The sequence below is a fragment of the Hipposideros armiger genome, unplaced genomic scaffold, assembly GCF_001890085.2.
Source record: "Hipposideros armiger isolate ML-2016 unplaced genomic scaffold, ASM189008v1 scaffold_38, whole genome shotgun sequence".
NCBI classification, from domain to species: Eukaryota; Metazoa; Chordata; class Mammalia; order Chiroptera; family Hipposideridae; genus Hipposideros; species Hipposideros armiger.
Window position 1 is genome coordinate 2,532,622 of NW_017731388.1, and position 26,281 is coordinate 2,558,902.

Sequence of the window (26,281 nt, forward strand, 5' to 3'; positions counted from 1 at the left end):
CACAGCGACTACAAATAAGACGAGAGCAAACAAGCCGTCTGGGAGATAACAAGAGGTACTGGGGGGGGGTCGTCTCAGAAATGACAAGACCGGAAGGGTGGAGCTGGATCTCTGGGACGAGCGAGCGGGTGGGAGGGGCTGGACAGGACAGGAACGGCAGGCCTTGGGAAACTACAGCTGGCTGAGAGACACACTTACAGAGGCTGGGTCTGAGTGGGTCTGTGGGAAAGTGGAGGCGGGGTAGCGGTATTACGCGTGCGCAAGCTCAGCCTCCGTTTCCCCACCCCCCTCCCGCTCGCGCCTGCGTGCGCGCGCACAAGGGATTGGAGCGGAAGTGGCGCCGCGGGGCCGCGCGTCCGGGTGGCGAGCGGAAGTGGGTGTGAGAGCGGAAGTGGCCGGCTGGAGCCGGGGGCTGGGCGGGGACCGGGCTTGTCGGTGAGGCGGCAGAGGCGGCGGCGGCGGCGGCTCGGCAGGCGGGTTCAGGCTTCTGGGGCCAGGTGGGTCGGGCGGGTGGGTGTCTCCACAATCAGTGCGTGCGCGGGCCAGCGTGCGTGTCTCCCCTTTCCCCCATCCCGCTCCCTCTCCCCTTCTCTCCTAGCCTGCCACCCCACCCAGCCCCCCTCCTCAGGGGGCAGCAGGACCTCTCCCTCCGTCCTTTCCTCCTTTACCCACCCTCACCCGCCCTTGTTTCTCCTTCCCCTGCCCGGGGCAGCCGCCGCCATGATCCTGCTGGAGGTGAACAACCGCATCATCGAGGAGACGCTCGCGCTCAAGTTCGAGAACGCGGCCGCCGGGTGAGCGCGCGCCCGGGGCCGGAGGGCGGCGGGGGAGGCAAAGTTGACCCCCGCTAATCCCAGTATCGTTGAGCACCCTCCAGACGTGAGAGAGATGGGGAACCTGGCCGGGTGTGGGGACTGCCCCGGCGGAGTAGACGTAGGAGGCGATTGGGCGCGGTGGGGTGAGGGGCCGAGATGCGTGGGGAGGGATGCGGAAGCAGTGAGTGCACAGGAGTGCGCGTGCTGAAGGGCAGGAGACCTGTGGGACGGGAGTGCAGCTCGGGCTGGAACTCTGCGCTGGAGGAGCCCATTGCCCTTTGGGGCGAGCAGGGGACCACTTCCCTTCGTATTCCCCGTCATTGTTCCGAACCCGAAGAGAACCCATTCGGATGGGGTTGGAAGGAGTGTTCAGGAATTCCCAGGGCTGGGGGAAGGAAGAAGATGCAGGCCCAGACCATCCCCAGCCTTCTGGCTCCCCACCCCCAGCTCCATATCTAAAGGAGCAGGAGGGAAGACTGAAGGCAGACCCAGTCTTGCAGCCAGAAAAACGCGATCTCTCTCGTTTCCCGTCCCTGACTCCTACCGTGAGAGACATTGGCCATTTTGTTACACATTTCTCAAGCAAAGCTAATAGTCTCCCCATCCACACCCCTTCCCTTATCTCTCTTCTGAGATACTCATTCACTTTTCCCCACCCACTAGCCTTTATCTGGTTATCTTTTACATTCTTTTACCAGACCCCTCCTGGTCTGTGATTTCTCCTTTGGTAATCCTGGCCCAGGTACACACTTGAGAGCCTTCAGAGCCTATAAAGGTCTTAGATAATCTTTTTTATTTTTTTTAATCATTGGCCTTTTTAAAGGTGGGCTTAGGACAAGGCGGCCTTCTCTATCAAAACACAAGAATCAGTAGAGGCCAACCTCCCTCCAAGCTGCTTTGCTTTTAAAATGTGAGGCAAGGAGTTGCGTTTAGCTTCTAATTTTTGGTCTTGTGTGGCCAGTCCCTGTGCCTCATTTCCCCATCTGTGAAGATGGGGCTTCACATCTTGGTTGCACAGTTGAGGAAATAAGCGCAAACTGTTTCTGGTGAACTGGGAACTAGGCGGGAGAGGATTGGTGAAGGGGAAATTCTAAATGGTCATATGAACTTGTGGCTTGGAGGCATTAAAACAAGTACTTCTAACCCACTGCTTAAATCGAATATATCGTGTCCCTCCTGTCTCTTTTATAAGGCCACAGATTTTATCTGTAAAACAAAGCACAAGTTTCCTTGAAGTAATAACGCACAGTGAGCAGTAGCTGTTGTTTCCTGCCAGGGGCTGCTGCTATAGCTTATATTTTAAGCTAACTTGCTTCTTATATCCAGCCTCACTTACCAGTTCCTTTGCATTTTAAATGTTCAAGCGAATCAGCTCAGAGCCTTATTTTGGGTGATCACTTTATACTTTTATGAGCACTACAGCACATAGGAGGAAGTTGAATTAACTTCTGCATTTTCACAGCTGATCTTAAGTGCATTCTCAAGTCCAGACTAGTAAAGAATGAGACCTAGGCGGTTATAAGCTGATCTACGAAATAAATGCCTGTGCATTTTCAAGTAGAAGCATGCCTTGTAGTGTAGGAGTCCATTCACATCTATTTGTGTTAATAACCTGATTCCAATGTGTAGGCCATTATTCAAAACTTCAGCTCTTTTCATTTTAGGAAATTATTCTTAAAAAGAGCAACTAACCATTTGAGAGGAATTAAAAGTAGGCCTCAAGTCTGGAAGGCATAAGTTAGAACTAACTAGGCCATTTCTAAGAAAGTATATCTTGTAGTAGTGTTGGATATTGGGGCAGGACAGCAAGTTCTGGCTTTCATTCTGGCCCATCTTCCCTTTGAGATATGACTTTAAATAAGTGGGCTCATAACATTTTGCTGAAAGCACTTTGAAAGTCTGAATTGAGTCCATGATAGCCTGCCCAGGAGGTAGGGCTTTCCTGGGACCCAGCAGAGGTCAGCTTCTAAACCCAAGTGTTAATTTCCAGGCATACCAGTAAGATGAGGCATCAGTGAAGTAGGTAAGTGTTTATCAAGGTGAATGCCTGGGGCAGAACTTTCAGCAAAGGATAACTAGTGTGATAATCATAAACATTTATGGGATTCTACCAGTGCTTAGCACCAGGCAGGAACAGAAAAAGGGAGCCTTTCTGAGAGAGCCTATTGGCAAAGTTACAGTGCAGCTAAGGGGTGAGATGTGTTGCAGTAGAGATCAGAAAAAGACATTAAGGAAAGGGAGTAACTTGGAGGAGAAACCCTGGAGATTTGAAAGGCTTTGCCTGTGTGGAAACCTGCTGGGAGAGGTCAGCTCCACCCTGCTTTACTGGTCTCAGAGCAAACCAACTGGGGAAATTATAGTTCAGAGCAACCCGTTTCAGAGTGAATCTTCCAACTCTGTGATGTCTTATAAGATAGCCAGTAGCTACATGTGGCTAGTTAAGTTTAAATAAGAATTCATTAAAGTGAAATAAAAATGAAGTTCCTCAGTCACACTAGTCACAGTTCTAGTGCTCAGTTGCAACATGTGGCTAGTAGTGCCCTGTTTGGCAAGTGCACATGTAGAACGTTTCTACTATTGCAGAAAGTTCTAATGGACTGCACTCTTCCGGCTACTGAAAATGTAAGCATGAGATAGTCTTAAAAACATTTCTGTGGTATATACTTTAGAACACAGTTGCAGTATCTTTCCTTTCGAGGTTGATCTTTTTTTAAATGATGCCTCTCAGATCATCCTGTTGGATCTTCTTGGCTGTGACACCCTACTAAAATTCTAAGCTTCCTTTGGGGAGAGCAGTTGTGTCATCTAACCTGTTTAAGAATACATTGGGTCATGATAACCTTTTAATTTGGAGGCCGTTCTGACAAAGCCTAAGATTAATTCCAAACAAATTGCTTTTTATTTTTTCCTACCACTCTCCTGGGAGAGTAGCTTATTGGAATGATTCATACATATATCCTCACAAAATGGTAATTATTGGTAAGCTGTCTTCCCAGCAGCCTACAAACCTAAAGGAAGGTGACTGATTAAAAAGCTATACTCAACACTGCAAATAATCTCATGTGCCGGTCTTGTCAGCAGCATTTCCTTTTTATGTAGGAATTCTTAACCAGACCCCCAATTAAAGCAGAAGTAATCTGGCAAATTAATTTACTTTTTTACTGTATACATACCAAGAACCTTTTCAGCCTCACAAGCTAGGCCCTGTCGACTTAGCTAGTCTGAAGTCCAAGATTGAGGAAATATGGACAGATGCAAATTGCTGTTGATTTTAAGTGCATGTTGGCTCCTTGCCACAGCTGTGCATATTGTGGGGCGCTATGGTTCTGTGAGGGGGAGTGAAGCTCAGTGAGCAAGCAGTGCCAGTTGGGGTGGGCGAGGACTGTGGGAGGAGAAATTTGAGAAAGGAATAAATTAAATCTTGCTGATACCTTGTTCTCATTCCCAAATATGCTGCATATGTCCTCAGAGAGACAGACTGGTTTGAAGTGACTTGGAATTAGGACATTGTTGAAGCATTTAGAAGAACTGAAATGTAGTGGCTGATTTGCTAAGAGGATCTAGATGGCCTTTTTACAGGTCATTATAGTTACACACTGCTGCCTGTCCTCTGGCTTCCTTGGGACTACTTTGGGAATGAAGCCCCAGAGCTATATTCCACCAAACTGATGACTCCTTAGGGGCAGGGTCTATGATTATAGTCATCTTTGTTTCCCAGCATCCTCACTGTGTGTGTGTGTGTGTGTGTGTGTGTGTGTGTGTGTGTGTGTGTGTACTGCCTCCAAATTAAAAGGTTATCATGACCAAATGTATTCTTAAACAGCTTAGATGACAGAACTGCTCTACCCAAAGGAAGTATTTATTTATTTATTTATTTTACTTATTTTCAGCTCAGTAAATGTTTCCTTGAAGGATGAAGCCAGATAGAATGGTTCTTAGTTTCTTTAGGAGCTTATAACTTTGTTGGCATTGTGTAAACCGCCTTTTAGATCATCTTTCCATATTTTGAGGTATGGCTTCAACAGAGAGTAGGACCACCACTTATTTAATATGATCCTTTTTTGTAGGCTTTGCTCAAAAAGGATGATGGGAGGGCCGACCGGATGGCTCAGTTGGTTAAGAGCTTGCTCAAGAGTGCGAGCTCTGAGCAACAGGATTGCCGGTTCAATTACCACATGGGCCAGTGAGCTGTGCCCTAGCTGAGCTGCTGCTGAGCTGCCAACAAGTGGCAGGATGCCACAGCTGGTGAGAGCACGTGCCCCTAACAACAAGGTTGCCGTTTCGATTCCCACATGGGATGGTGGGCTACGTCCACCCACAACTAAGATTGAGCACGGCACCTTGAGCTGAACTGCCCTGAGCTGCCGACGGGTAGTCGGATGGCTCAGTGGTTAGAGCATTCGCTCTTAGCAACAAGATTTCTGGTTCAACTCTCAAATGGGATGGTGGGCTGCTATGCCCCTCCTCAACTAAGATTGAACACAGCACCTTGAGCTGAGCGGCCGCGAGCTGCCAACAGTCAGCTAGATGGTGACTGGACTTGGAGCTGAGCTAGCTGTGCCCTCCACAACTAAGATTGCCACAGCTAAGATTGAAGGACAACAACTTGGCTGTACCCTTTCCCCAGTTCCCCAATTAAAAAAAAAAAAAATCCTTGGGAAAAAAAAGGATGATGGGAGCCTTGTAGAGGACTTAGGAGAGTGATCAAAAACCTTTATGAGGAAGTGAGCAGAATTCAGTAATTCTTAATTCTTAATTCATGGAAGGGATAACTGAAGAGAGACATAAATGCCCAAATGGGGAATTAGATACATTTGGGAGTAAAAACTCCAAAATCCTTAATGAGAAAATGGGTAATACAGTTGCCAGGAGTTCTTTATTGAGTTATTAGTGACATTCTAGACGCTTCCTTAGAAAAAAAGAAAAAAATTTTTTCTAAAGGATTTTAAGAAAAATTCTTGAAACTCCTCTGGAAGAATTTAATGTATTTTACTGTCCTGTGCTGTCCAGTCAGTAACCCTGAGAACTTACCCAGCTGGCTTGTTCTAGGATTCCAGACATTACAACAGTCTGACACTGATAGGGGTTCTGTTTCTCCTTGTAATGCTGACCAATTGCTGATTCTAGGAATTACAACAGTCCCAACCATGGCTTCTAAGTCTGGTCTCCTCTGACATCACCTAGAAGAAAAACTAATTTATTGATTACCTTCTATGAACCAGGCACTTTGTTAAAAGTGTTAACATGGCTTCATTTGATTTCAAATGTGCCCATGTGACTTATAGTAGTTCCCATTTACAGTTGAGAAAACTAGGACTCTTGGGAGTTGTGGGAGAGGAGACATATGTATTAAGCATTTTGAGGCACCCAGCACTGGTAATTCCTGACCTTATTTAAGATAACGTCTCACACAGAATAAGATCGTATTTGTACATTTGGGTAAATGGTCTAGCCTCGAGGTCCTGCCACTGGGCTGCTCTAAGGGCTGTGGGGGTCATTATCTCAGCATATCTGTAACTTAGTCAAAAGACACTGGTTGGGAAACTTTGCTGTACACATATCATCTCATTTGGTCTAGAAAAGGAACCTGAGCTAGGCAACATTTGAGTAACATTGCCTATGGTTACATAGCCAGTAAGTGACAGAACTTGAGTTGAACAATCAACTCTGAAGGACTTGCTTTTTCTGTAATTAAGCTCGTCCCCACTCTCTGGAACTTTAGTAGATGGTAGAACAGAAACTAACCATTTATCTTTTTGGCCTGTTAAGTGATATACTCTCCCCCAGACTAATCTTTCTTACTTCCCTCTAGCTCCCTGATTTTAAACCACAAAAGTAAATAGCAAACACCTGGTTTGAGGATTGAGACAAGATCCTGCCATGACATATTTCACACTCAATATAGTCTCCTTGTTGGAGCACAAAGTTCTCGGACCTCTAACTCCCAGATGACTTCTCAAGAAGCCTCCTTTGGCCTAATTCTCTCTCTGCAGCATCTCTCTCTTCTGCAACCTTTTGTGAAGCCATAAATAGTAAACTAAAATATTAATGGCAGTGATTTGACAAATATTCTCAAGTCAAGCAGCAAACCACTTAGTACAGATTTTAGCAACTTCTCCCACTGGGGAATCTGTTCTCAGGGAACTTTGTGGCCTAGAGAAATTCAAAATTTCAGAGTCAAAATGTTTACAGCTTGGGACCCTAAGGTGATTTATTTAGAGCTGATTTTTCTCAGTCTTTCAATGAAGCGGGAGCATAAGGAACTCAGTCCTTCATTGGCTGCATTAAAAGCCTAAAAGTTAAAAAAAAAAAACCACCACCACCACCACCTAGTAAGGGATGCACTGCGGACTTTTATAAACCTCCAGACTGACTCTTTGGCAGCACCAGCCTTCCCCGGGAAAATAGGCTTCAGTGCTTCCTCCCATTGTGCACCTTCTTAATACCTCATTCACACGGGCCATAGATTAATGTCCGCACTTCTTCCTTCTCTGCTCTTGTTTTCTAGAGGTGAAGGATGGACATTGGCCATTCATTGCCTTTGTCTCCTGGCTACAGTTTCAGATGAAAGATCAGAAGCAATTTAAATTTTCATCTAGTTCTTTTCTTCATGTTCTGAACTCTGCTTTTTCATAAAGCCACTCAATGCTTCTATTCTTACACCCAAAGTGTTTTTCCTCAGTCACATATGGATGGCCTTGAAGCAGCAACATAGAACTTTGTATATGATTAGTATGGGTTGATTTTTTTGAACAAGGGTAACATGCTCAATAGAAGCCAGTTTCCTTGAAAGGTATTGTTTAGCCTCTGCAGCAATTTTTTTTTAACAATCATAAAAAACGTTATATATTTTGTTATTTCCCAGCAACCATGGAGGGCAGCCCAGTCTTGGTTTCTTTATATAGGTGAGAGAACAGAGGTAATGTAAAAGATATGTACTTGATTTTGAGGTCTTTGAGTGAGTTAGGCAAGAATAAATGTGAAAATGTGTCTGTCTTGTCTGCTGGCCCATAAAACAGAGTGGAATCATTTGAGTTAGTGGTAGCTAGCTGATTAAGCAGTAGAATCTTCATTTGCTTCCTACCATTGGGCTTTGAGGAGAAGTGGACAGAGCATGTAATGTAGCTTTTCACTGGGGGTTAATTGACCATTATTGTTTATAGCTAGGAGGTGTATCATGCTTTCTAGGTAATAACTCAGTAGCATTTATCAAATACAAGAAAATGTACTAAGCTGGGAATGGCACAGAAAGTATTACGCTGTCATTGCCTCCCGGTATAGGTCCTTTTGTATCTGTTCTCGTTTCATCTTTAGCAGTTCTATGAGGTAGGTAGGACCACTTGTGTTCTCCCATTTTATACATGAGTAGGTCAGAAAATCAAGTTATATAGTTGTTAATTTGTCTGCAAACAGACCCTGATTAAAAAACTAAAGTTGGAAAATGGGTGTCTTGACTATTCTCAGTTTCACTGTTCTGTGCTACACTTTCTATGGAAGTACAGCACTGGAATTTCAAAGCAAACTAAGGGTAGAACCAGTCAAAACTGGCTTCATGAAGGAGAGTGGTGAGTACTTTGATGACATAAAGGGAAAGGGGAAAAGATGTGTAGGAATATTTACAGATTGTCTGGAAATTGAATAGTACCTTCTGTTGTTTTATGGCCTGAAATCATCCTCTCACTTTAAAACCATCCTACATTCCATTCAGCATTTTTCCTGCTGAATGTACTACCTCCATCACTACTGTCCTGTGGAGGAGACATTGACTAAAAGAGCATGTTGTGGTTCATGTATACAAACGCGTATATATCATGGTTTAAGGAATTCAGAGTTGAAGGTGAGCACCACCACAACAGCAGCTGGAAAACAAACGCTGTATCTGACCTGCTTCCTGTTTTTATCCTCTACCTTAATTAAGTCCAAAGGTTCAGGTGCATGAGAAAATGAATTCTGTATTTAGGTATGCATAAGATTGATACAGGGTGGGTTGATCTTAAAGCTCAGGAGCCTTTGCAAGTGCCCTTGAAGGCAAGCAGCAGTACAGTTAATTAAGGGACTCTTGTTTTGTTTTTCACAGAAACAAACCAGAAGCAGTAGAAGTAACATTTGCAGGTAAGTGTCTTTATCTCAACCTTATTAAGAGAAGACACAATAAAAAATAGAAAACAAAACTGTTCCTAAAATGAGCTTTGACATTTAGAGTAGTAGTCCTTGATTGTCACGTCTTTTTGAGATCTTTATTTTAGATCATCTCATGGAGTTAGTGAATTATGTAAAGTTACCTGCTGATATCTTAGAATTTGGGGTTTAATTTTGTGGTACAAAAGAACGTTTTTAAAATTGGAAATAATGAGATACTATCTTTAAGTGGCCGTCATCTCAGTTTGCCTAGCACTAGACCTAGTGGGGCAACACGAACATGCTAGAGACCTGTTCAGTGAGTCAGAGAGATGTTACTGCTTCCTGTCCTCTGTGGAAAATTGGGTGTTGATACTACACACTTGCTGTGTGAACTCAGAGTTAACACAACCGCCCTCTGTAAAATGAGGGTGCTTGACTAGATGATCTTGGATGGAAGACTTTTTGCAGCTCCAAAGTGCTGTGACTTAGAGGTAGGCACCATCCCCATTTCCTCCCTAACTAGCAGTGCCAGGTCTCCCTAAAGTGATGGCACTCGGCACCTAGTTTCTGGAACTGCACAGGGTAAGTCCTCTTACACCTCACAGGTGTAGTGCAGAAGGATACAAGCCCAAAAGAGAGGAGGCCTGTAGATTAGAAGAAACTGAAGAAGAGATACATAAATGCACTGTGTGGGCTTCGTTTGGATCTGAATTCAAGTAAGACAACAGTATTTAATAAAATTTTTGAGACAGTATTTAAACACTTGACTGGATATTTGACATGGAGAAATTGTTAAAATTTTTAGGCGTAACAGTGGTATTGTGGTTCCGTATTTTTAAGAAGTCGTCTTTATCTTCTAGCAATACATTCTAAAATATTTATAGGTGAAATGGTGTGACGTCTGGGATTTGCTTCAGAATAAATCACAGGAGAGGTGTGTCTAAATGAAACAAGACTGGCCATGTGTTGATAATTGTTGAAGCCACATAATGGGAATAGGTGTTCATTATACTGTTCTTTTTACTTTTATACATGTTTAAAATGCATCGCAGTAAATTTTTTTAAAAAAATTCTTTCAGCACCAAGCCGTGATTAAGGTAAGAATAGCTTTGTAATTTTAGAAAAGAACAAAGAGATAGGTACTGGACAATTCTATCCCAGTGTTTGTGCTGACTTCCCACATGAATTTTAAATAAACGCCATTTTATTCTTATGCCTTCTTATAAGGGGGACTTCCTTGTGGCCTGCAACAGGTGGCCTGCAACAGGTAGACAAGCACTTTGAAATATTACTTCCTATGTCCAAGTTAAGCAATGTTATTTGCTTTCCTTACAGATTTTGATGGGGTCCTCTATCATATTTCAAATCCTAATGGAGACAAAACAAAAGTGATGGTCAGTATTTCTTTGAAATTCTACAAGGAACTTCAGGCACATGGTGCTGATGAGGTAAGTTCTACATCATTTTCCTTGGGATTCGTTTCCTCCTCACCTTTTATAGGCATCTTGCCACTAAGAGAAGACCCATGGCACTGAATCACCCCCACTGGCACCAGCCACTGGCTAGCTTGCTCACCTGACCATGGGCTCCTGACTCCATTTCTCATGATGATGAAAAGAAGGGTATTTTCCAGAGAAGGTTTTGGCTCTTTACTTGCTTGTTTTTTACTCTCAAGAAATAAAGATGTTTCCTAACCATTGAAAACAAAAACAGCTTTAGTTCTCAAAAAATGCAGCAAAGAATACTCTTCCTTGACCAATACGAGAGTAGCTATCACAAGAATGAGATGGGTTCTCTTCTATGTCTAAAACATCATCAAGCAGGTGTATACATTTTGGCCTGTTTAAAGTTTACAATCTTAATTTCTCATTCTGAAAATTAAAGCACAAATCTTCCCTTTAAATTGATAGCTTACCTCTTTAAGTGTCCCTTCTTCCTTATAACTACCTTAGGGGAAGTAAGAAGGGACGTCCATTCATTATGAAACTCTTGATGGCCATGCCTTATTCACTGGTGGCTTCTGATAGCTAAAGTAGCAGGTTTGGTTCCTGTTGAACTGTATTTGCTCTGGGGAGAGCCATTTATGGAAGAAAGAAAAGGCTGTTGTACACCAGTGCTTGCACGTTGTGGTTGGGTCTCAGAGCAGGAAGTATGACTCAGTTCCTGAATCAGTTTTCAGATATCTTCTAGTTTTAACAAACTAGGTTCTCCTTAATCTGAATGAAGATACAGCCATTTCTGTTTTCTTTCCGATTAAGAGTCGTAAATTTTGATTATTTAAAATTTATGTAATGAAAAGGCTGTTTGCAGAAGAATATAATCAAAACATCAATTAATTTTTTGGTTTAGAAACTAAAATTATATGTTAACCAAACAGAATACTAAGACTCATAGGCCGTCACTTCCCTTGGTTTCATACGCAGTTGATTTGCCCCATAAGTTCAAGGAAGAGTCAAACCTTATCTGATTTGCCTGTTAAATTCAAGGGAATAAGAAACACTTAGAGCATTTTTATTCAGGGTTATTTACCTGAAAAAGAAAAGCTTCAGGAGAAATACCTAATTATATAAAGCATATGAAGGATCATAGTATATGAAAATAGTAGCTAATTCTTTCTTCTCTTTACCAGATAAAGGGCAAGAAGAAGCAAGTAGCTATTAAGATGGCCCTGCTTTAGATTAACTATAAAATAACTACCTGAAAAGATTGTTAAACAATTATTCAGTTATTTAACAATAAACAATAATTCAGTTATTCAACAGCCAAATTGTGTAATCATTCTTCTTAGGCAGTCCTCTCCCTTTAAAGATCTAGGTGCAATAACAATAATCCTTGGAAGGGAAAGAAAGTGTTCTGCTAGATTTCTCCTTTCGAGTTGGTGCTTTCCTTACAATGGAACTCCAAAACATTGCCATTCTTGCAGCTACCACAAGGGTGAGTGAACCAACCCCACCCACTCAAGTGGGTGGAGTAAGTAAGATTCACAGTGTGGGAGCAGAGTGCACAATAAATGACTACCTGGGTTGGTTAAACAGTGACCAGCCTGCGATAACCACAGGAAGCTTATTACATTGTCACAGGCCCTTGTTTCAAGGCAGAAAGCCTCTGCTGCTGGGGTGAGAAGGTCTGATGGGGTGATTGATAAGTTGCCTCCACCCATCTCCTGGTGTGAGTTTGGAAGAGTGGGCGCAAATGGAAAAATGAATCATGGTTAAAAGTACAAGTGAAGTAAATGGAAGCATTGGCTGGTTTAGCCAAGGAGAGGGAACAGAGGAGTTGAACGTCATACAAATTTGGCTCTTAAGAACCTCTTAGATCTCAGAATATTAATTAGTGAGCTTGGAATTAAACTAAATCTTAGGGGCAGTGGTTTCTCCCACATCTGATGTCCCCTTCCTCCAAGTACCAATAGTGCACACAGTACAGAATTATAGCTCAGAGGTAGCATGCCAGATAAAATTCTTATGGGATGTATGTTACTTTTTTTCCCCAAAACTCTTCAGGAGAAGTGGTACATGGGACACCTGAAGGTCACATCTCTCTGTGCCACTAACAAACTCTGTGACCTTGAACCTCTCCCTTCAGTTCCTCTTCTGTAAAAGAAGTACCTCACAGTGGCTATATGGTCACCAAATAGGAACTATATGTGGCATTATTTATCTTTTGCCTTCATACAAACAAATGTGATCACTGATTCATTCTTTGAAGTCCATTTTATTACCCAAGTTTTACAAATTGATAATTTCTTCCAGCTAAAGGTTAAATAAATAGTGGAATATTAAAGAATACTTAAGAACAGGGGTGTGGAGAACATCGTGATAATTTTTTCAAATGGTGCATAAAATATATGGTTTGCTGATGATTTTTTAAAAATAGAGTGTACATTGAAAATAAGATTAGAAGAAAATCATTGATACTCATTGACATCTGTTCATTGCATGATGCCGTCGTATGTGGGTATATGGGCACTGACCACAGCAGTGAACCAAGCAGAGTGCCTGCTCACGTGGGACTCCACTCCAGTGCTGCCTGCTCTCAGTGGTTTTCTCTGGCTAATGGAATTCTCTAAAACATGGATATTGAACTTTTACAATTAAAACAAAAGTTTTTGCTTTTGTTCACTTTTAATTTGGTGAACTTTTCATAGATTAAGTACCCATTTTTTGGTATTCCAGAAAATATAAGAGGATCATTAGTGTGTCTTTGGTGAGATAGTGTTTGAAATTGGATGCCTAGAGATGAAACCCCGTTATACTGAGGTTGTTTAGTATATTGGCCTCAGTTTTCCCTTCTTGCAGAATAGTGCTGACACCTTACAAGTTTTTAATGAGAGTTAGTAATAAACCATGACTGTGTTTTGCCTCTTAAACATATAAAAACTACTAAATACCTGAAAGGTTGTTAATTTCTAGTGGCTTCAATATTTTTTTTCTGTCTCCAAATAGCTGCGTTTCTACTGCTTAATATGGCCTGTATAACATTTAAGTCAGAAGTATTCCTTCCAAAATAAAAAGGTCATTTCTTAAACCATGTCAGCCTAGGAACAATTTCTACCAGGTGAAGCAGTCAGTCTCACTAGCACAGAAAAAACAATAGGAAGGTGTAAAAAGGTTTTATCATTTACTCCAAAAAGGTGGAAAGTAGCCAACAATAAGTATTGGTTTTGGGGGAAGGACATTTAGAGAGTGCAATCTTCTGTGGACGCACCAGCATAAATAACTGGCTAAGATTAATTTATCCATGGTCTTTTGCCTTTAAAACACTGGTGATGAGCTAAATAATTTTAAAGCATACAAAATAAGTAGACTAACTGGAATCAGTTCCCAACAATTCTGGTTTTAGCTCTTCATTCACCTGGGTTAGTGGTTTGGCCTGTACTTAGTTGATAATTGATATATCTAAACTCACTTGGCATTTGGCATCCTTCTCTCTCAAAAACAGACGATTATGTACAGCGTGTGATTTGGAGAATATATGAAGGGTGTGACCCGAAAGAGTAAAGGATGAGTCTTGACTGACAAACAGATCCTAAATTAACCTTTTGGGTATAATCTCAGTTCTGTGAGTGACTTGCTTGGTAACTCACATAAATCTGCTTCCCCCTCTGTATCTAGTTTCCCATCCACCAAATGAAAGGAAGAATGCTGGCTTAGAAGCTTGGCACGCAGTGCCTTAAAAATCATGAAATTATCATGGCCTTGGATTAACATATTTGTTTTTTGTGTTTTCTAGTTATTAAAGCGAGTGTACGGGAGTTTCTTGGTAAATCCAGAATCAGGTATGTAGTGATATGCATGACTGTGGAATGAGACCTGTCCTGTTTGTACTGGTTTTTTTGCCAAAGGATTTTGTTTATTTATTTATTTTTTTTTTACAAATATTTCTGCATGAACTCAGTTCCCACTTTAACTCTCTCCATGAAAAATAGCTTTTAAGGGGCTTTGCATTGCCCAATAATGGGACACAGTGTTGTGTACGGAATTGATGTGCGTTGTTAACATTTACTTAAAGGGGCCAATTGACGCTTCCTTCATCTTTCAGCTAGAGAGCCACCTTTGCGTGTGGTGATTTAAAAATGCCTTTTGAGAAGGCTAAGGAAGCAAATAGTGATTTCCATCTCTAGCGCATAGTAACACCTTTTTCTGTACACTGCACATTTGGAGAAGGAAAAGGAATATTCACAACTATTTTCGTATTTTCAAGTAACAAAAATTTTAGCTCCTTCTTTAATCCATTCTTTTAATAAGTCGCTGCCTCCTTTGTGGCCACAGGAATTAAAAAGCACCATGGCCATCCTTGATTAGAATAGCTGTGTTATACTGCTTTAAAGGAAATTTAAAATGGAAAAAAACTGAACAATATTTTCATCCCTGTGATTAAGGGATAGTCTCAGATTCTGGAGCATTTAGCTGGGCCCCATAGTCAGTAAGACTGGGCATAATATTGACTAAAATATTGTTGCTGTGGTACCTTGATTAGCACATTGTTTTAAGAAGGAAGATGTGTCTGTCACTTTCTTTTAACAGCAGTTAATTTTGCTAGCTTATTTCCTCCCTGACCTTTTTTTTTCTCACATTTTTACAATATGTCACTGCCTCACCACTCCCATTAGATAGAATACCTTGTCTTCTGTATGCTGCTCTGGAAACAAAATATCAAATGCAGAAAGGTGCCTTTGGAATATAACTTGCTACTAAGTATTTGTTAATGGGTGCTTTTGACTGCAACTTGTATAGAATACTGAAAAGTGTTAATCTCCAAATTGATGGTACCAATGTATCAGAAATAAAAACCAAAAGGTAAATGACGCTGTATGTAGGCTTTAAGAAAAAGCAAGGAATTTCAAAAAGAAACCGAACTAGAAAAGTCATGTAGAAACTCTGGGGCATGCTTGTCACAGTCAGACCCTAAAATCTATCATAACCGGAGGATAACACAGCGAGCTTATGTTTCTGTCCCTGGGCCTTCTCTTCCACTTCCTGCTAAAGCATAGACTTTGCCAGATTGCAGACCTGTGTTCATACAAGTTCGTACAAAATGTGTGAAAGTAGTCTCTCCTCTTTTTCTATGGGTGTATGTAGGCCACTTTGGAAAAGTCAGCAGGCCATACTAGGTTTTTACTTTTCTTCATGCTAACTATGTTCTTTTCGTTCCATCAGAAGCCTTACTTAAAGTCTTATAGTTTTATGTAGTTTGTTTTATTTGGCTTCTTAAAACTAGCAAATCTCAACTTTAAATATTTTCCCTTTTTTATCTAATCTTGAAGTCTATTTGCTTATCTAGTTTCAGGTCCTCAAAATGGAATGATGGTTGCTATTATTTAATATTGGAGGGCCAAAAATGTGCTAAGCACTGTCTAGAACAGAGATTTCGGTAGTCCATGGTCTCAGTGAGAATAGATGCAACAAAAAACACAGACCTCAGGAAGCTCTTAGGAAAAATTCAATAGTAACAAAGTACTGTATGAAGGTCTAAGATATTTGGCAATGTGAAATCCATACAGTTCTGGTAAAAGTATTCCCATCAGTTGTGTAGAATATGAAATGATCCTTGATGGTGGTAAACAGATAAATAAATATTCTTGCGAAATCACCCATAGGCTTTTTGGCACATACTGAACGTTTCATTATAAAATCAAGTGTCCCAGCCTTGTTTGCTAAAATTTGTACTCAACTTACTGTAAAGAGGCAGAATAGTGTAGTGGTCAGCAGACTTGGATTTCAGTCCTCTTCTGCCCCATTTATTGATGACCTGTGTTCCAGACACTTTTAAATACTCTACATTCTCTAATTCTCCTAATAGTCTCCTGACCCCTTTTTAACAGACTCAGGAGTTGTAGAGGTTAGGCGATGTCCAAGGTCACAAAATGGCAAGGCCAGCATTTGGATGGACCCAGTTCTGTTCAGCTCTAGAGTTGCCTCTCTCTACCTCTCTGTTGTGCTGCATTTGGCATGGCACTTTGCTTCTTTGAACCTCTTTTTCCCTTTAAAATGAGAGTCACTATGTCTGACCTGCCTACTTCAAAGAATTCTTACAGAGATCAAATGAAATACAATATTTTCAAAATTTTGAAATTTTTACAGTGTATACAAATAAAAGCTACTGGGAGATACAGATATATAGATACATATATATTCTAGATTTTTTCCATAGCCTGCTTACCTCTACGAAGGGTTTGCGATGGCACAAAGGGGGTATATTTTAGTATCAAAAAGCTACCCAGCTACTGACCATGGTAGTACTTGGCATATTAAACCATCAGAGAAAAATATATAACTCATATAGCTTGATAGCATATACAGCCCCCTTCACAACTGTATCTGGAACACTTTCTAATCAAAAGTTCTCAGAGTATGATTTAATCTCATTTCTTATTTGTAATCAGTCATCTTCAATATTGACTCAAATTTTTGCATATCATTTGTTAATTAGCTATATATATTTATAGTGATGTTACAAGAATTAGATTTTATTTCTTCATTTGTCCTATGAAATAGATGGAAATGGACAGCATTCTACCGGGATTAAGAGTATGATCACTGAGACAAAATAAAAATGTTAGAGCTTGAAAAGTGTTTTTTAATATAACTGCTGGATGTTTTTTCCCCTCCAGGATACAATGTGTCTTTGCTATATGACCTTGAAAATCTGCCGGCCTCCAAGGATTCCATTGTGCATCAGGCTGGCATGTTGAAACGGAATTGTTTTGCCTCTGTCTTTGAGAAATACTTTCAGTTCCAAGAAGAGGGCAAAGAAGGAGAGAACAGGGCCGTTATCCATTATAGGGATGATGAGACCATGTGAGTATAAAATTTGGTCCTGAAGCCTGGGCGTGGCTGTCACAATCGCTTACTGAAAGACATACAGCGAGGTCAAACCTTAGACTCTATTGTGTGAACCCCCCGAAGATTCTTTCTCATAAATTCTTTAAGCCAGGATATAGATGATAGGGGGGAGAAGGCCATTTCTCACTTCTAGTCTCCAGATACTGAAAGTTGACAAAGGAAGAAAAGAGAATCCATTGCTTTCTTTTAAGGCACCACGATTCTGAGTCCCTGTCAGTAATACCACCCAGATAATTAGGAGGCAGAGGATGACCGTGGTTTCTATGTTGTTGCAAGTCTTAGATCATCTACATACTATGAATCTCATAGTATATAAGGAAACATAATTTTTGAAGTGGAGTTCTGAGAATCGCTAACTCAAGATTTCGTGTCATACCATACAGACAAAGTCAATAACATCTACTTTGGATGGTTTTCATCTCCTGCCTCTCTTAGGGCATGCATTTATTATACAGACTTACCGTATTTGCCGGCGTATAAGACGCCCCCCTAACATTTCCACTCAAAATACAGAGTTTGTTATATGGTCGGCTGTGTGCGATTTTGCGAGTGTGGTAAAATTGCATAACAGCAAAATCGCATAACAGCCGAGCATACACCCAGCAGCGCTGCTGATGCCTGAACGGTATGTGGAATGAAGTGGGCGGGCATCAGGAGGCCACTATGGCACGGGGCAAGCACTATGGGCAGTCTATCTGAAGTGTACCTGGCGTATAAGACGACCCCCCACTTGGAGGCATATTTTTCAGCGCCAAAAAATGGTCTTATACGCCGGCAAATACGGTAGTCTCACTTGACACCCCTTGTTTTATGAATTAAGAGATTTATGACTTTACCCTCCCACTTCGCTTGTAGATCAAGTTCTTAACAAAACCCCATTCTGATTCTGTACTTACACTCATGGGTTTTGTTTTCCTCAGGTATGTTGAGTCTAAAAAGGACAGAGTCACAGTAGTCTTCAGCACAGTGTTTAAGGATGACGACGATGTGGTCATTGGAAAGGTGTTCATGCAGGTATGGAGCAGACATCTTGTTGGGGGACCATAGCATGGTGATTTATACCTTGGCACCAAAACCCGCCATAGCATACAAAAGAACTGGCAGTTCTGGTGATGCTGGAACTTGTTGAAGATTTCATTCAACAACCCCTACCAAACTCACTGAATGTTTTCTTTTTCTTTGTGGTTTTAGCCTTTTGCAGGACTAAACTGGAGGGTGATTTGAGTACTAACCGTACACAGTATGACTAAATATTAAGCACCCTTCCCTGTGGGTCTTTGATCTAAAGCTTAATCGCATTTCCTGTCTTCATGTGTGCCTCAGATTTCTAACAAGGTCTGTTCTTGATTTGGTTTAGTCCTAAAGTCTTTTCAGAAAGGAGTCTGTAGAAACTTCTTCAGGAGTAGATAATGTGTTAATGGAATAGAGTTGTTGAACTGATAGTGAAGACAATAAATAGACCTGGGTTTGACCAAGGTCACCATGGAGTGCCTCCCTCAGAAGAAGCTCATATACTACAAAGAGTGGTGGGGTGTAGCAGTACGTTTCGTCATTAGATTTCTGGTACAGGTGGACTCAGGTTTGGTACAGCACACTCCTTTTGGCTTGGTCATGCTCTCTGCTAACCAGTTGCTGGCTCTAGGACATGAGAGCTTGTTGATAAAGTGGTATCCAGGCTGGTTTCTGCTGAGATGGCTCAGCATTCAAAATCTAGTACAGTGGTTAAATTTTCAAAAAACTTGCATTCTGTTCCTTGGCAGGGTGATGAGATGTAAGAATTCTGGGACAGAATCTTCTCTGCCAAATAGAGTTGTGCTTAGTATAGTGAGAATACTTTATGTGTAGCGTTTCTAAGTGGCTAGGGAAATCTTCAGAAGTGGTCCTCAATTTCATCCATTTCTCTTGACTTTCTGTGTCTAAGCAAATTAATCAGAAATTCTAAATTTGGAGTCCCTATGCAGAACAATTGGAAGATTGACACTTCCAGCATTTGAGAGTACTAAACTTTATGAATGTGTGTATATACATAGATATATGTATATTTTGAGTCCAAAATGGAAGCCTTTAGACAGGCATTTCATTTGTTTTTCTGCAAAATTGACAGGAATTAAATGCAGTAGCTCAGAAATTGGGATAAATCCAGACTGACAAACTAATTTTAAAAGCGATGAAGTATATATTTAGATTTGGCTGGTTTTTTAACCAATCTTGTTCCATTTTATTCCACGCAACATCTTAGCTTATTTTTATACTTTAAACAGATCTTATCTTTTTGGAGAGTGTACTGGAGATTTATTCCCTAGGAAAATTTTGTATATTCTTTTCTTGCGTATGAATATAAACTCCTCCTTCAAAGTACATGTGGTAGAGGACTTGTCTAAAAGGGAAAAGAGTCTGCATTTTTGCACTGAGGGTATCTCCAGTTAGACTGGCCTGGCACCATGCAGGCACATATGGTGTCTGGGAATGTGAAAAGGCTGTGCTCAGAAAGCCATCTGCCCTGCCTCCCTCTCCAAATTCAGAGACTGGGGTAATTTATTTGAAATGACCATAGAAACCTGGACTTATTTTGCTGGGTTTTTGCCCCAAAATAAGTCATCTGAGCATTCTCCTGGGCCTAGTTATTTTAAATTTCTAAGAGAAAGGAGAACAGTGCGTGCCTACCTGGCACAGAATGTTGTGACCTGGGACACTGTTTGAAGTCCCTTGTGGTCACTAGTCTGCTTGTCATGGGCCTGTGTGGGTTTTCCCGTGCCAGCATGCTCTTCCAGCCTGGTTCAGAACACAATTCCTGCTTTTGTCATTTGGCAGACAGACTCTGAGGGACGCTCACTGCTTTAGAAAAAAGACAGAGTTTCCATTCCCCACTCACCCAGACGGCCTAGGGCTTGGCTTTGGTGCATTATCTCGGTAGACACAAGAGCTGAGCACTAGAGGAAGTCTGGTAGAGTCATCGTTGCAATGCTCATTCCGTGAGAAGCAGTAAGAACAACACTTGGAGATTAGAGTATGGTAAACTAGAATTTTTCCATGTTAGTAGATCTTAAAATAGCCCAGTAATTAAGAAAAGTTCAATGAGGACCACTGGTTTCTGCATGCTCAGGGTTGGTTAGTTTTTAAGTGTAAAAGAGAGAAAACATAGACATGAGATTGGCTAAAGGATAGTCCCCAATTAGAAGTAGTGTTTATTGTTAACCAAGTCTTAAATGTGTTATTTTCCATATGTAGAACTGATGAAATGGTAGTAAGTCACCACAGGTTTACAACTACCCCAGGTTCACAACCACAAACATGTGGTTGTGACTTCCACATGTATAAGTGAATTGGAGCCTTCAAGAAACTTACTAAACACAAGAAAATGCTGGCAGACAGTTATTATCTGTTCTGTTTTGTCCCATGGGGCTGAAGCAGAAAATCAATAGAAGTTAGAAAACTTCTCAACCCTTTTGCAAAGTGAAAGGTTTTCTAGAGAGGGGTAATCTCATTAACTTTTCCTTAGGAAGTTCCATTTTGAATGATCTTGACTCCTTCCCTGCCTCTCCAAATATTTTTCCTTTGGAGAACAAAATTTAAAAGGAGACTAATCTAACCCAGCTATGTTGATTTCTTTTCCACCAACCTTTAGAAGCCAGCTCAGGAGACAGAGCTGTGGAACAGGCAAGATCCCAGACTGGGCATTAGAACTCCTCGGGTGTTAGCCTTCCTTTGCCACTAATTAGCTAAGGGCTCGCTGATCAATGTGTGCTCTTCCTATATGCAAAGGAAACCTAGTCCCTGCTCCTTCCTTTACAGTGTGATGACACTAAGTCAGCGAGGGTAGAAGTGCTTTCTTTCATTCAGCAAGCCAAGTGCTGGTCAGCCTCTTTGAAGGCCATAGGAATAGATACAGAGACAAAGCAGAATCCTTGGCTTGAGGAACTCACAACCTGGTAGGGAAGCCAGCTGCATTAATGAATAGTACAGTATCATAGTAGAGGTTTGTAGAAAAGACATGAAAATGCCACTGAGAGAGCAGTGAGCTGGAGATGGCGTTATAAAAGAGGTCATGTTGGAGCAGCAGTAGAAGAGCACTGTAGGCTAAGCGGCTGTTGAAACATGCTTCTCATGCTCATAAAACTCAGGCCTTGGATAGCCCTTGGTTCCATCCCTCTGCCATCACTCAGTGAATTTGAACCGTCTGGTCTTACTGGCATTGCTGGAAAATCTAGTTCTGTTCTTGCAGATCTAGGTTGAGACGGGACTGTTTGTATCACTTAATTTATACAGAAATGGATGGCTTGGAAAAGCTGAGATTTGGAGATTTGAACAGAGAAGCAATGGCTGTTTTTCCCATCCTCAGTCATTTTGCTGTAGTTTGATGAGAATGGGTACATTCTGTTAAGGGTGATGAGCTCTTATGCAGAATGGTAGCTGTGTAGCCCAGGGCCATTCAAGAGCCAGAATTCAAATACAGACTTTCATTTCTCATGTCACATGGTCTCCTTTTCTTAGTGAACAGTAAGACAACTCAGCTTCTTTAACTTTGTTGTCTTCTGCCCCCAAGAAGGGCTTAAATTTGGTCTACAGTTCTGATTGATGAAGTCTAAATAGTAACAGGATCTAAGATATTTCAGTGAAACAAGACTTGTGCAAATGCCCAGAACCCAGAGAAAGCATGGTATTCATGAAACTGGAAGAAGCGGAGATGAGGGTGAGGGGAGTGATGAAAAATTGGTCGCTCATCAGGGACTTTATATGCAAAGATAAAAGGAGTTAAGACTTCATCTGGAAGCTTGGGTTCCATTCACCCTGAAATTTTAAATATTTCGTGACAAATAGCACCTCTTACACATTAAATCAAAAGAAACTAATAAGCAATAGTTGTTATGCTAAATGTAATCTGTTTTTCCCAGAGCTTTGAAATTTGTTACTTGTTTAGTCTCATGTAATTTTTATCACCTATGATATTCCAAAACAAGAGAAGAGGAAGAGGATTAACAGTGCTTTCATCACATTTTGAATATCGGACTTAAGTAATTTCTCCTTTTTGAATCTGAAGTCCATTGATAGCACCCAGAACTTGTAATACTTCACGTTAGGTGTAGTTGATTTTCAGCCATCTGCCAGTTAATAGGCTATGAAGGTTACACCCCATAGGTCAAACCCTATAGCATAAGTCACACTTCATCTTACACCAGACTCTCTTCTGGTTGCCTTTTGTTTTATTGTGGCAGGAGTTCAAAGAAGGACGCAGAGCCAGCCACACAGCCCCACAGGTCCTCTTTAGCCACAGGGAACCTCCTCTGGAGCTGAAAGACACCGATGCTGCTGTGGGTGACAACATTGGCTATATTACCTTCGGTAAGCAGGGTGGGATTGCCCCGCTTGTGCGCCTTTGATGCATTCATACTGCAGACTGCCTAAACCTGGACGGACCTATGTGATAATTGCAGTGGGGCGAAAGCAGGCATACCAAATTCCTATTGTCATTGCCATGACTGTAGGAGGGGTGTTGTGGACACTAATTACAGGTCATGTGCTATTTTTATACAGTAATCATCTCCCTTTTTTCCTGTTTTTCTTGAATCCTAAGGGGAAAAGGCAGCCTCTCGTGCCAAGTGTTGGGAATTAGGACCACATTAAGCATTGCCAAGCAGCTGGGAATTCTCTGTCATTTAGCATTTCTTGGTTTTTTGCTTATTAAGCTGGAGCTCCAGCCGTGATTCACTTATTCCACTTTGCTACTGAAGAAATTCAAGTCTTCCCATCTTACAGTTGCTTCAGCCTAGTGAGCTGGCTTATGACTAGAGCCGATAGTTTGGGATAACAGCGCCTTCATACACTACCTGATGTGATGACACTCAGATGTCTCCTTTTATGAAGTTTTATTTGATTCACCTTTAGGTGTACCAGTGTATGGGTACAGTGAGTTGATTTACCCTGTTTCATTAAATCTAAGCTAAATATTTTTGTTCCACATTACCATCTTTGAAGTTAGGATGCAGCTTACAATTTGTGGCATGTCACAGTTTAATTTGCAGCATATCTCTTTATGGCACAAAAACTGATGGTAAACTTAGAGTTATTAGCATTTTAGATTCTGTGCAATATAGTTATCTCCTATTCTGGTGTTGACTTACCTCCAGGGCAAATTGGCACAGGGACCCATCCTTTCTTAGGAGGCACTCCTCATTTCAGCAAAACTTCATACTCAGAGGATTTTGCTGATGGTGAGGCCACTGAATAGAGTAGGTGCAGAAAATAGAGAGGATTCAAGAAGCCAAAGGGGAGGGGATGCAGGTCTGCCCAGTAGCAGAGGGCTGGGTGCCTACACAGGTCTTCAGGGGGTCTGTGCTGCAGAGGGGCTTTTCTCAGCCCCCAGCCAAAGCAGCTCCTTCTGCCTGCCCTCAAGAGAGTTCAGGTCCTTATGCCTTAGTGTTTGGTTTTCACCACAGATTTACACGGTCTTCTCTGAAATTTAGTTTCTCTGAAGGCTTATTACTCTATTTTAGCACCAAGGACCTAGGACAGGCAGGCTTTGTTTCCTAGTCCTGATTTCTTAAGGTAAAGTGTTTTCTCCAAAGTTACCCAGATAGTAGTATCACCTTCCAGAGAGACTGCTGACCTGCAGAAGTAGGAGCTATTGGGCGTGCGGCAGGCAGGGAGTAGATTTCAGAATGCACAGCTGCAGAATCCAGACCTGGGGTGAATGCCCAGGACCATGCCCTTTCCTTGGGGCGCCTGGGTTTTCTCCCATGATCTCCTCCGTTTGCCTCACTGGCACCTGCCCTCATTACGGTATCTCTCTCTTCATCGTCTGAAGGAGGAAACCCTGATACAGCCTGGACATAAGGAAACGAGTGGATTACACTTAAGTGGGGAGATGGGAGCTGCCTGCGGGCTGCTGGTCTTGCCGCCCTGTGGCATTGGTGTTACACGCTGACGCCCTGTTTATGTCCCCACCTCAGTGCTGTTCCCTCGCCACACCAACGCCAGTGCTCGAGACAACACCATCAACCTGATCCACACGTTCCGGGACTACCTGCACTACCACATCAAGTGCTCTAAGGTGAGCGCCGCAGCGTCTTGGGCCTGTGCTCCGGGCCTCCCTCTCCACCAGAGCTGCTAACATACAGTCTTCCTGTAGCCCAGACTGTTGCTGTGAACTCGCAGTAGGTGGTTCTAGAGGTTTCAAGAAATGATCTCTTCACCTCCCCACCACCACCACCACCACCACTCCCCACAGAGAGATGAATGTAATCGTCTCCAGAAAGGGTCACACACACACACACACCCCTGCTTCCCCATGAGGCCCTGTGTCAGTCCCAGGGTGTATGTTCCCACACCTTCCCAGTGACTTCTAATGACAGCAAAGCTGGCTTTGTAGAATGTGACTCTGCTTCAGCACTTGTCGTGTTTGCCCACAGGCCTATATTCACACACGTATGCGGGCAAAAACATCCGACTTCCTCAAGGTGCTGAACCGTGCACGCCCAGATGCCGAGAAGAAAGAAATGAAAACAATCACGTGAGTAGGGCAGTCCCACCTTCCTCTCCTGAGCTCACCAAGTAGGAAATAGCAGGTGTTTGTGGCCCGGCCCTCCAGGTGTCTGAGCAGTAGCTGTATGTGAGGCAGCAGGGTAAGCCTGTGCCTACCCTGACAGACTAAAGATGGGATGAACAGGTTTTCACTGCTGAATGGGCGGGGCTGGATTTCCTTGTTTCCCTGAATGGCAGCTAGGAAAAAAACAAAGGGACCTTTCTACCTAGATAAACTGTGTTCTCTTTGGGCCTGAGTTGAGATTAGTCTTATCCTTTTCAAGGTCTTCCTGGAGAAACGGAGTAATTTGCTTAACGATAGTTGAGTAAATAGGCCTGGAAACCCCCTTCCCCCGGGGTTCTTTTTCCTGGTCTGCTCCTCAGCAGGGATTTTGCATGGAAAGGAAGTTGTCTTGATCAGGGATGGAAATGATGAGCGTGTGGCCCTGAGGGCCTAGAGCCTAGGGGTTTAGGTCTGCAAGGCTCCGGATCTTGGTTCCCCTCCTGCTTTAGTTGACACCATCCTCTTCTCAAGGTAATCGGTGTTTATTTGCCATCTTTTGTGCCTGCTGAATTCAAGTCTTGAGGTGAACTTAGCCCCACCCCTGTACCCCTCACAGCCAGTGTATTTGACAACACCTGGCACTCTTGCAGGTAACCTTTGGCTGGTATGTGCATAAAGCTTCAAGCTCCCTCCCCTGGCATTGAGAGGCCTCTTCTACTGCCACTTGACTGGATGAGAGAGATGGCTGACTCTTGTGTACCTGAGCATAGGATTTTCAGCCTCCAAAACATAAGACATTGATACAGAACAGTTAAAGTCACCCCCGACTTCCTCAGGCAAAAACTTCAGAAGACTGCCCATCTCATTAGGAAATTAGTACCAAAGGCCTTGTTCTGTAGTAGCTCTGTGCCTACTGCCCAGAGCCTAAGGAGTGGTGTGCAGCCGTTAGCTAGATTCTCTGCTTAGACAGAGTTGTCCAGATGCCAGGCAACAAAACGGCAGCAACGTTCCCTCTGCTCTGCAGCTTCATGGACTGTCCTAAAACGGGGGAAAACCAGTAGTGGTGGGAAACAGGAGAGTGCCTGTGTGCGGAGCCACAGTTCTTGCCCTTCCAGAACCTTGCCTCTGTCCTGGACTTCACAGGTTCCCCTTTTCCTGCTTGATTTCCACAGCAGTGCCTTTCTCACCAGGCACCTCCTTGGTGACCTTGAGTGTGACGCAACCAATTATGTGCCACTTTCAGGGCCCAGTGGAGAGAAGGCAGTTCAGTAGAGGCTGGGAGGTAAACCAGCAGCTAGGGACAGCAGAAGGACGCTTGATCTGGCCAGCCTGTCACCCAAACACTCAGCATCGTAAATAGATAGACATGGGGCTGCTTGCATCACCGTAGTCCCCTAACTGCTTGTCCGTTCAGGAGGCAAGCCCACCAGGCAGCCACTGCCCAGCGTCTCCCCATAGGCTTTCTCCCCCCATCCCCA

The 26,281-nt window shown here is 42.5% G+C and overlaps 1 protein-coding gene across 1 annotated transcript in view; it reads left to right on the forward strand.

The window, feature by feature from the left end:
* Positions 1 to 341: 341 nt before the first annotated feature.
* The window catches only part of ARPC2 (actin related protein 2/3 complex subunit 2), a 27,624-nt gene continuing 1,684 nt past the window's right edge, over positions 342 to 26,281 (forward strand). The window contains exons 1-10 of the mRNA XM_019638329.1: positions 342 to 497; positions 713 to 794; positions 8,893 to 8,927; positions 10,272 to 10,384; positions 14,169 to 14,214; positions 17,050 to 17,236; positions 18,202 to 18,295; positions 22,495 to 22,621; positions 24,229 to 24,329; positions 24,688 to 24,788. Coding sequence (XP_019493874.1) covers positions 721 to 794; positions 8,893 to 8,927; positions 10,272 to 10,384; positions 14,169 to 14,214; positions 17,050 to 17,236; positions 18,202 to 18,295; positions 22,495 to 22,621; positions 24,229 to 24,329; positions 24,688 to 24,788 — 878 coding nt within the window. The 5' untranslated portion in view covers positions 342 to 497; positions 713 to 720. The remainder of the gene's footprint in view (positions 498 to 712; positions 795 to 8,892; positions 8,928 to 10,271; positions 10,385 to 14,168; positions 14,215 to 17,049; positions 17,237 to 18,201; positions 18,296 to 22,494; positions 22,622 to 24,228; positions 24,330 to 24,687; positions 24,789 to 26,281) is intronic.